The following is an 11,350-nucleotide window of genomic DNA, read 5'->3' on the forward strand; positions in this document are numbered from 1 at the left end:
CAAGAGACTGTGTGGCTGAGAGACCAAAGACCAGAGAGATAAGACTGCCAGCATGACTGACAAGGTGCTGTTGACAAAAAGAACTGTGCCCTTGCCTTCTGTAACCTCTTAGCTTCCTAATAAACCTCTATAATACGGGGGCTAGTTCTACGCTATGAAAGTTCCATGCGGATTTTCAACTCTAATTACATTTTAACTGTTACTGTCTGATTCTAAAAGTGATGCAAGCTAACTGTAGAAAACTAGACAAGTATGCAAAAGAAAAAGAAAACAATCTCCTATCATCCAAGCCCCAAAGTTTACTACTATAAACAGTTCTGTATGGTCAGGTCTTGTCCAAATATGTATAATTTTTGTTGTTATATTAAGACAACTGGGATACTGTAAGTAGATTGTAGCCTACTTCAGATACATTAACTTGATTTCATCATATTTTCCCACATCCTCAAATATTCCTTTAAAACAAAGCTTTTAGTGACTATACGGTATTCATTAAAACAGATCTAATTAATTAATTCCTTTATCAGCTAAAAGACTTTTTTCATCCAAAAGCAGCTTGAAGAAAGGCACAAATACTAGGAATTAATCTTAAATAGTAGGAATGATTCCTCGTATTAGAAATAATTCCATTACTAATGAAATTTGACGGTATTGACACATATCCAGAAAATCACATGAATTATTTCCAAGAGTAAAAACATAAAAAAAAAAACCACCACATACCAACTATGCTATCAAAAAAAGCTCCACGCAAGTGCCAATCATTCTTATCATTGAGGAATGTGATCATGTGAGACAGTAACACGTCATTTGCTTTCTGGCGCCCAAAGAACACACAAAGCCGTGTTATTCCATTTTCCATCAGGGTTTGTTTCACGATGTTTTCAGGATCACTTAGCAGAGTGACAACTTTCTGCTGGACCATTTCATGTAGGGCTTGGAGCTCTGAAAAAGAATGATAGGATAATTACTTTCACCATACCTGCAGGCCTCCCTTCTTTCTTACACCTCAGAGGAACAGAATGACAACAGAAGCTACCACAGAAAGTCTAAAACCTGTAAGCTTTTCTACTCCCCAAAGCTCTAAAGGACATATGGGGAATTAAAATCTAAACTGAAGAGGAGCCTAATAAACAGGTACCCCAAGCATGGTTATTCTCTCACTAATTAAAAGGCTCCATTTATGAGGCTCAAGGAGAAAATTATGGAGAAGTACCAAAAAGAGATCATATTGTCCCAAGGAGATAACCTAATCAAAGATTCCAAAGTACTGGATCAGGTGCAGGATATAACCTGACAACAGAAGCCCCATCTTAGTCTAGAAATTCTGCTGAAACCAGTTCAACATCACAGCAACATGTAAACTACCAGTGACAGCTGGGAGTTGACCTGGGTCCCACACATTCAAAGAAAAACAGCCTTCTTGGTAAGTCCTTCCTCCTATAAAGTCAAAATAATTTATTATATTCAGATCTAGGAATATGCTATCTTGAAACAGTGCTAGTCTAACAAGTAATAGACTGATTAGAGCTGTCAGAGGCACACAAATCTAAAAACTAGATTTCTTTCACTTTCTAAACTAGAGACATACACGCATAACGCATCTGGGAGGGGCTACCAAAAAAAAAAAAAAAACAGAAAAAAGCTCCGCTGGCAGAGCTTTCAGAGATATTTTTCCACTAGGCGAGCAGCAAGCAACTGACTCTGAGTTAGCGCACCCAGTGGCATCTCCTGCGAAGGTTCCCTCTAGTCACAGTGAATTTTCTCATAAAAGTAGTTCTGCTCAAACCTCAGTTTTTGTAATGGGTGATTTAAGAGAACAGCATACGGTTGTGAAATTTTGTTTCCTGTTTGGGAAAAATGCCGCAGAAACTGTTGTGATGTTGAATACAGTTTATTAGGGCAGTGCTATGGGAAAATCTCAAGTGTACAAGTAGTTTCCTTACTTCAAAAAAGATGAAATGTCACCCAGTCCTGCCTTTCAGTTCTGGCTAGACTGGAGCATGTACACTGGTACAGATAAAAGCTCACTACACACAAAATCCAGATCAGATAAACCCCTCAGGCACAGAAATGGGAGTAGCGATACAAGGAGGGTAGGGGGAAGGTGGTGGGGAGGAGGGAAGGTTGGGGGAACAGATTGCAATGATTGACACATTAACAGCCCCACCCAGGAGGGAGAACATCAGAGATGTGGGTGAAGGGAGATAGCAGTCAACGTAAGATATGAATATTATAATAATTTATAATTCTATCAAGGGGTCACGAAGGTAGGTGAAGTGGGGGAGGGGAAAAAAGATTAGCTGACACCAAGGGCTCAAACAGAAAGTAAATGTTTAGAAAATTATGATGGCAACATATGTACAAACATGCTTGATACAACTGTTGTATGGATTGTTATAAGAGCTGTCAGAGCCGCAAAAAAGATGATCTTTAATAAAAAAAGGTGAAATGTCAATTGATGACAAACCTCATTATGGACGTCCGTCAACTTCCCTAATGGACAAAATCCATGCACTTGTTTTGTGCTCAAAGACCAAGGACGGACCAATTGAAGAGATGGGGAAGTTATCTGGACTATGTCTGAGCTCGGTTCAGCAAATTTTAACGGAAGATTTGGGAATGAGGAGGGTCGCTGAGTAATTCGTGCCTCGGGTTCTGACTGACCCAGAAAAAGAGCCTCAGGTAGAAACATGCTGTGCTTTGAAAGAACAGCTCTGAAGCAACCCAGACTTTTTTCCATGGTGCTGTTCTGATGATCCTGAAAGCAAACATCAATGAAGCCAGTGGGAGACACCATCATCGCTTACTCAAAAAAAGAAGAAGAAAAAACTCATCAAGTGAAATCAGAGATCAAGACAACGCTCATTAGCTTTTGTGATGTGAGGGGACAGTTCATCACTTCTCGGCCTTTTGGCTAAGATCAAGTGTAGTGAGGGGACAGTTCATTCCACCAGGCCAGACTGTTAGTCAGGCTTTCTATTTAGAGGTTCTGGTAAGATTGCCTAACAGTGTGCAAGAAAAAAAGGCCTGGTTTGTGGCACACGGGCTACTGGTTTTGCCACCACAACAATGCACCTGCTCATGCAGCCATCTCAAGGTGCCATTTTTGGCAAAAAAGCCCAGCATGTCTCCCTTGCCCCACCCACCTGACCTCACTCTGTGCAACTTCTTTTTTGTTTCCAAGAATGAAAGGGGGCGTGAAAGGGTAGCAATTTGACAACTTAGAGGAGATGAAAGAAAAAAATTAGGGAAGTACTGTCAGTCATCCAAACAAATGAATTTGAGAAATGTACACAGTAATAGAGTCACAGACTTGACAAACGTATTAAGTATAATGAAGAGTACTTTGAAGGTGACAAGGTTGTTTGGCAGAAAAAAATTTTTAAACATAGCTTTGGGGGGAAAAATTCCTTATTTTGGAATTATAATTTTATCAAGGGGTCACAAGGGGACTCGTACACTTGAGATTTTCCTTTATTTTACATGCAAATTACAAATGACTGCTTCTACAAATTAGTCTTAACAACTCGTGCTAAAAAACAGGAAATCTGGAGGGGGGTGGAAATCATATTACCTGTGTCATAATTTCCATTAGGATGGGTAACCTCATCTATTTCTTCACTATTTGGGTCATTTTCCATATTCAGATTCTTTAACTGCACTAATTCCAGGAATCTCAGAGCTGTTTCTGCCAAGAGCGCTATGTTTTCTGTAGGATAAAAAAGGAACAATTCACAATCACTCGTTAAGATTTTTTTGCAATGTTTCCTCTCTAAGTCCTTATACATAGAAAACAGTAATCACAAAACGAAGGGGAAACAGGACTTTTCAATTCAGCACCTGACCAGATTTTTAGTGACTAATCTCCTAATAGGCAACTATCCCCAAACTGTCAGGCTTAGTAATAAACCATAAGCTTTTTTCTAAAGAGAAACATGTAAATGACCCCAAATCTAGTTCCAGCTTTATTGGAGGAGGGGTTCTTATCACTGTGTAGAGACCTAGCTGATGAACAAGGTGCGAATCCCCTAGCACGCCTACAGTACATACCAGACCAGCTCTTTGCGGGTGAACAGACGCTCACACTGAAGTACTAGATCAAGCCGGCCTCCAGAACCACAGGCCCTGCTACTTTCTAGCAGGCTGCTTGGCCAACCGGAGTCTTATACATACGAGAGTTCACATCGACCTCAAAAACCCAGCAACAAACAGAATCACCTGAAGTTAGTCAGTCTTACAACAGGTAACAGGTGTGTGAGACTGAGTGCCACATTTGAGCACTCGTCATTTCCCTTTCTGATAACCTATGACTGAGGCACCTGTCTGACTTTCCTCAGCTCTGCAAAGTACCGTCTATACTCAAGTATAAGCCGAGTTTTTCAGCACATTTTTTTATGCAGTTTTTGTGGTAAAATTAGGTGCCTTGGCTGATATTCGGGTCGGCTTATACTCGAGTATATACGGTATACATATATATTTTAAAAAGAAGAAGAAAGCTCAGAAGTCAAGCTGTATCTCACAAGAGTCAATTTTACCAAATAAAGTGGTTCCTTTCACCTTGGGGTCCCACTCCCCCACCCTGCCAGACTCAGCAATGTTCTTAGTAGAACAAAATCTCACCTCTAAATAACCAAGACATAATACCCTACAGTGGTTGCTCAACCACTGGGAGAATTCTGAACCACCCCCAAAACCACAGTTTACCCTAATGAACCTCTCTTCAGTAGGATGAGTCTCTTATATTTCCTGGGTACCTCTAAAATCTGACTATATGCTTATTTCCCCAATGATGCCTATAAACCAATGCACCCTTGCAAACTCATTTTACAGAAGATACAACCTTAAGACTATCGTATGCTAGCATCTTTCAGATAAAAACAAAAGGGTGCAGAGTGGGGAAATAATTATTTCAATATTTTTTTAGTTACTGACACATGTGATTTAATTATGTTTACCCAAACATAAGACAAAGAGACTTCTAGCTAGATTTTAAAAGGCTATTTTATCACGCTCTCGGGTAGAGTGGACGGACACTGGAAAGTATTAGAACTGGCCTTAGGTTATTGTGGATTCCCTCGCAACAAAGTCCCAAAAGACCGAAGAGAAGTAAGGTTGCTTTAAAATTAAAGTCTATGCCAGCATCCCTGAGACCTGAGGCAGAATCAGACCTGTCTCGTCAGGCAATTTCTTAGCCGGCCAGGCCCCAACTTCCTCACCTATAACGTGAGGGTAATACGAGAGGCATTCAAAATGAAAGGAGAATTGAAAGACATTAGTTGCAAAAAGTCCCTGCAACAACCTTAATAAACAGACCCCCTGAATGCAAGTTTTCCATCAGTTCAATATGTTGATTATTAGTAACTGACTCTCACTACAGTACGGTGGCACCAGAACAGACTAAGGTCCAGGGAGCCAGAAAGAATTCTGAAACTCTAATAAAGAAAAATGGTTTCTTTAAAAAGAGAAAACTGTCTAAAGTTTTACTTGATTTGACTTGCTTCGGCTAGTTTTATTTGCCAGGTGAACTATAACTATGCAATGTTCTATATAACTAGCATTCTATATCTTAAGGAGATCCTGACTCTTGTACACCTGAAGTTTTTACTTATACAGCTACTCAAACCAGAAACTATAAGTAAATGGACAGATAAATAAGATACATATATGTTTAAAACACTCAGCAACGACCTCTTATTGTGTGGCTATGCACAGAGCTAACGTCCGAGTCCAAAGAGCATTTTTCATCTGCAATATTGCAAATAAGGACAGGGCAGCCAAATCATAAAATGAACTAGGTTAACAAGTACTGTACCTTTCATGAGGAATGGGGACAGTATTGTTAATGTGGCCACTATTGTGTACTATCGTAAAGACTTCCAAAGAGAATCCTTGGTTTCTATCATAAATTATAAGATTCAGTGTGCATTTCAATGAGACTGACCATGCAGAATAAGCATATCCAAATTGATTTAGGGAGCCAGCAATATGAATCTGTTGTCACATGATTCCAAGTGAGAATTTTAGGTCAAACTGGCATGTTATGTAGCATATCCACTTCATCACAAAGAGGCCACAAATCTTAGCACTGTAGTAACTGGAGGAAGAATCTGAATATTCAATAAATTGGTATGCTAAATTCTCTCAGCACCAAATCACCCAGCAAAATCCATCTTTTCAAACAGCAACAGATGGTTCCACCCTAAACTTAATAGCCAAACAAGCATACCTGTTCAAAGAAACATTCTAACCTCCTAAAGCCATCAGACCAAAGTCACACACTTAGAAACATTAGTGTTTTTCCAAATTAAATGGAACACTTCTAACAATGTAAAAAAAATCTGTAGCATATACTTTTTTCACTTAAAAATTCTGGATCACTTCAAAAATGAGGACACCTATAAAAGTTGAGTCCCAGAAACAAATTAGCTGCTTACATGTATCCAACCGTTTAAACAGGCCCAAAGAAATCTGAGAAAGAATTTTAGTCGCTGACTGTAAAATGAGTGCGTAGCTGTTCCATGGACACTGAGCTCTTACCAGCATAGGCTAGTCTAACAATAGTCGCATCATCTTGGGCTAAATGGGCAATGCCTGGCAGAATATACTCCGGATAGATATTGATATCGTTGCGAGGAACCTCTTTGACAAGAGCAAGAACTTTGGTCAATGTCCTCAAGGCTTCGGCCCTCACTCTGGGAACAGAGTCATTGCTGAAATGCAAGAGATACGGAGTAATACGATCCAAAAGGATTTCTACACTTAATCTGGGGGCTAAATGGAGAATAAGTTCCAAAGCAGCAAGTTTGGAATCACAGTACTTAAGGGTCTGCAGGCAAGACGTTATAACGGACACCAAAATAACCAGTCCATTTTCCTTAGGCTCGCCCTCTCCTTTTTCTGGTGGTTCACGTCCACAGAGATTGTGAATAATGTTGCCCAAATCCTTCCGAATAACCAGAATGCGCTCATCTGCAGACAGGAAGGTTTCCTTGGCAAACTGGGCCATGTAGGGCTGAAGGAAAGTGTAGAATATTTCAGGAAAGGCATTGCCACGCTGTTGCTTTAAGTATTCTTCTGCCTCTAATCGTTTCTCTGGCTCTCGGTGAATCATCTGAGTTACCTGCACCAAGGGGAAAAAGGGAGTAAAAGATAAAATTGGACAACAGCACATTGAACCAGATAAAAGCAACCCAAGCAGGTTACACACGATTTAAAGAATTTCTGAGATAATTCTGATTATTTTTAATCTTCAGCTGGTATATCTCCATCAGTATCTACGCAAATAAAATATGACCCCAATGTCAACCTAGTAATCAACAGGAAATGTCATATTAATGTACAATGCCCCAGACATCCAGGAAAGATTACACTCTTTTCAACATTCCCTCCACAACTCCAAGATTTGTATTTTATTTATTTATGTTTTTTTTATGATACACCACTGATAATATGAAAAAAGCAATGGATCTTCTCTGGGGATGAAAAAAATCATACAGATAATTTTCACATACGGAATTACAATTCTTAGAAGACCTCCCCTCCACCCAAAATGAAAAATAAACACTTCCATCACATCACTTCTTACTCATAGAAGTGCTCCTACACAGCATTTCCACAACTCAGTCTTCACCGGTGCAGGAAGCCTCCTCTCTCTCCCACAGCAGCTGGAGCCTGATGGTCAGCAGGGCAATGCAAACCCACAGCACCACCAGGACCCCTCTGGAAGATTCATAGAACCCCCGAAATTCATCTCTATGGCCCAAGCTAAGAACTCCTAGTCTAGAACCTATGGCCATGGGTGGCTCCAAACACACTACCGTCAAGTCCATACCAACTCAAGATCCGTCCTCTCTCTCCTAAGGAGTGGCTGATGGTTTTGAACTGCTGAATTCTAGGTATAATCAAAAGGGACACTGGTGGTTTAAAGCTTTCCAAGTAGTATATAAGATGCTAAATGTTACAACTGCTGGAAAAGGTATGCCTAAAGTCTGAGTAAAAGGCGCCCTGGTGGCATACTAGTTAAAGTGCTTGGCTGCTGAGAGAAAGGTTGATTGTTTGGACCCACTCGTTGCTCCACAGGAGGAGCTGCAGCGTCTGTAAAGATACTGCTTTGGAAAACCTACCCCATCCTATCGAACCACTGTGACTCTGAATCGAGTCAACGGCAACAGAGCTTTTTCCTGATTTTTAATCTGAATTTATCCCATGTTTCTCTACCATCATAAAGAGATAATTTTTTAATATATCAGAGTCTAGTATAATCTTTCATAGACTATGGACCCTCATTATGATTATTTAAAACACTATGAAATATGATAAAAATACACCTACTTACTTTAACTTTGCTTATATTCTAAATATGAGTTTAGGAATGAACTTGGGGGTGTTAAATCCACTACAAATAAAAAGAGATGACCTAACAGAATTACTTTTACATGCAGATGAAACCTAAAAGATTGGTCAAATTTACTTCTTTCACAGTTGAGAAAATGTAAGCCCAAACAAACAAAAAAAAAAGCTCAAAAGACATGAGATTATAAGCCAGCATTTACAAATCTGTAGCATCCCCAACTCCGCCTCCAACACGCTGCTGGTTGAACATAAGTTAAACTGGCTTCCTCTGAACAAATAAATGTTTATTACCTATTTCTCCATCTTATTTAAAATATTCTAACTACATCATTAAAAAATATTCTAAACAACCTTTCCATGGCTCAGAATCATGATCGCAAGCATTAGTTACTATAAGGACTTTAAAACAGATATCTTCAAACAAAAATGTCGGCAACATGACTTAGGGCCTAACTCTCAGGCTGACCTCTCCCTGAATCCCTCACATCCATTCTACCAGATTGGAAGAAAGACGGGCTGCTCTGTAAAGAGTTACAATCTTAGAAACTCATAGGGCCAGTTCTACCCTGTCTTATAAGGAGGGTAAGAGTCAGACTAAACTTGATGGCACTGAGTTTTATCCTACAAGTCTAATTTGTGATTCGATAGCACTCCTTTGAGAATTTCCCTCAGGGTCAAGAGAAGTATACAGATACTGCTTCAATAAGAAATGGCCTATTCTGCTATATTCTATTCAAATATCCTTTGTTTCAGAAGTCCTGTCTCCTTCATTTCTTCACGTCTCAGTAGTAGGCTCTATCCTATATAACCTCTCCAACCTTTAAACATCTCCTTCCAAATTGATAGTCAAGTTAGAAATTAGAGTAGAATTAAAGATTATAATGGAAAGATATATGCATATTTATAAACATATATTCATTTTTAGTTAAGACAAATATATAGCTGTGCACACAAAACATTTATTCAGGCAATTAAACTGCCTATAGGTCTGTGGTCCCAACCTCCATAAAAGCTACTATACTTAAAATTTGTGGTACATACAATAATTCGTAATAACAAATGGGTAATACTTTGCAACATGCATCAAAACATAATTATGATCACTGCACTACTATGTTAATGATGTTTCAGTATACCTAGAAGTGCTTTTATGTACAGAAAGGTACTCACTGCCATCAATGCGATTCTGAACTGTCTCTGTGAGTTTCCGAACCCATAACTCTTTCCAGGAGTAGAAAGCCCGTCTTCCTCCCACGGAGCTGCTAGTGGTTTCTAACTGCTGGTCTTGCAGTTAGCAGCCCAACAAACAATGCCACCAGGACTCCTTATAGAAAAGTATAATGTAAACTATATACTAAGGCAAGCATCTGACTAACTGACATCAGAAACAAAGTATACCTAACCGCTCAGACTTTAGATACCAATGCCATCTAACAATGGATTTAGGAATAGAACACATCCATCATCTGGGGACTGTCATGGCTAATATATGATAGGGTGTTAATACACACAACATTGAATCATGTAACATCCTATTTCATAGAAATATATATTGTGGTCATTAAGTGATACATGACTACATTTAGGGGGCGGGGGGAGTAAATTTTCCCCAACAAAATAAAGTCAACAGGCTATTTGTATTAGTCTATGGAACATCACTACTGTTCTTCCAGAATCATAACATTACAACAGAGCGTATGCAAAATTACATGGGGACGTAATGCTTTTTTAAACTCTTATGGCAAATATATGTAGCATCCTTACCAATTCTCTGATACTGTGATCTTCTATTTTATTTAGCACTTGTTCAGGGAAAAAATGTCCATTTCGATAGGCCAAAAGCTGAGAGAGATCAAATAGTGGTACACCTTCTGTAAAAAGCTCAGCTATCACACAACCTGGAAAACAGCAGGTGAAGCTCCATTAGAAATGAAATGCAAGGTATCATTATTGTGTATCACACAGTTTTATGAGAGTTCATAAAACTCAAAATGTAAAATCCAAAATCAGGTGCATTAAAGTTTTGATGTAACGTACAACCACAAACGAACAAAATAGAGAAAATACCTAATCATCAATTTCAAGAGCATAAAGTCAAAATAGCTAATTCAATACTAGTTGCATAATTTAAAATAAAGATGTTATATACATACTACAGATACATAATAACAAGAAATATAGTTTATGATGATTGTACACTCTTGGAATTATGACAAAACTATTAAATTCCATGACAAGTGAATTACTTGGCAATAAAATTGTTTTTGAACAAGAAGAAATATGGTTTTGTTGTAACCATATTTTTGTTCATCTACAACAAAATGAAATTAAACCAGTAACAGAAGAAAATTTAAGAACATTCTATGTTTAATTAAAAAATACAACACACCAAAGCACATAAGATGCAACTAAAGCTGTGCTTGGAGGAATTTAAATCTATAAACACTTGCATTAAAAATATAATGATATTAAAATTATAACCTAACCTGAATGTTAAGAAACAAAAAAACAGTGGCAAACTAAAACCAAAGCAAGCAACCGGCAGGAAATAATGAAGAACAGTAGAAATTAAGGAACACAGAACAGAAAAACAAAAAAGACCACCAACAAATCCAACGGTGAATTCTTAGAAAGGATGAATAAAACTGACACCCCTTGACTACACTGAACAAGAAAAAGTCAAGAAGACTCAACTTACTAAAATCGGGAATGAAAAAGGAAAGGGAACAATACAGCCAATTTTACAAAATGAAAAAGATTACAAAAGATGACAAGAACAAATTTTTTCCCCAATGGCATTTTAATACTTATGTCCCCTTTTTTTCCAGTGGGAATTTTTTTGTGTTTTTGGTTGGGTTTTTTTCTTTTTGCGTTATTTTAATTGTTTTATTAGGGGCTCATACAACTCTTATCACAATCCACACATACATCAATTGTGTAAAGCGCATTTGTTCATTCATTGCCCTCATCATTCTCAAAACATTTGCTCTCCACC

General features: G+C 38.4%; 1 protein-coding gene across 1 annotated transcript in view; it reads right to left on the bottom strand.

The window, feature by feature from the left end:
• PIK3R4 (phosphoinositide-3-kinase regulatory subunit 4) overlaps window positions 1-11,350 on the bottom strand; it is a 69,002-nt gene that overhangs the window by 44,677 nt on the left and 12,975 nt on the right. Inside the window, exons 3-6 of the mRNA XM_004704007.2 lie at window positions 10,120-10,253; window positions 6,541-7,123; window positions 3,578-3,712; window positions 724-945 (exon numbers count right to left, since the gene is read on the bottom strand). Of these exons, the coding sequence (XP_004704064.1) occupies window positions 724-945; window positions 3,578-3,712; window positions 6,541-7,123; window positions 10,120-10,253 (1,074 nt within the window). The remainder of the gene's footprint in view (window positions 1-723; window positions 946-3,577; window positions 3,713-6,540; window positions 7,124-10,119; window positions 10,254-11,350) is intronic.

Source organism: Echinops telfairi, unplaced genomic scaffold (genome assembly GCF_000313985.2).
Source record: "Echinops telfairi isolate 266 unplaced genomic scaffold, ASM31398v2 ScPeMD7_7420;HRSCAF=8458, whole genome shotgun sequence".
Taxonomy (NCBI): domain Eukaryota; kingdom Metazoa; phylum Chordata; class Mammalia; order Afrosoricida; family Tenrecidae; genus Echinops; species Echinops telfairi.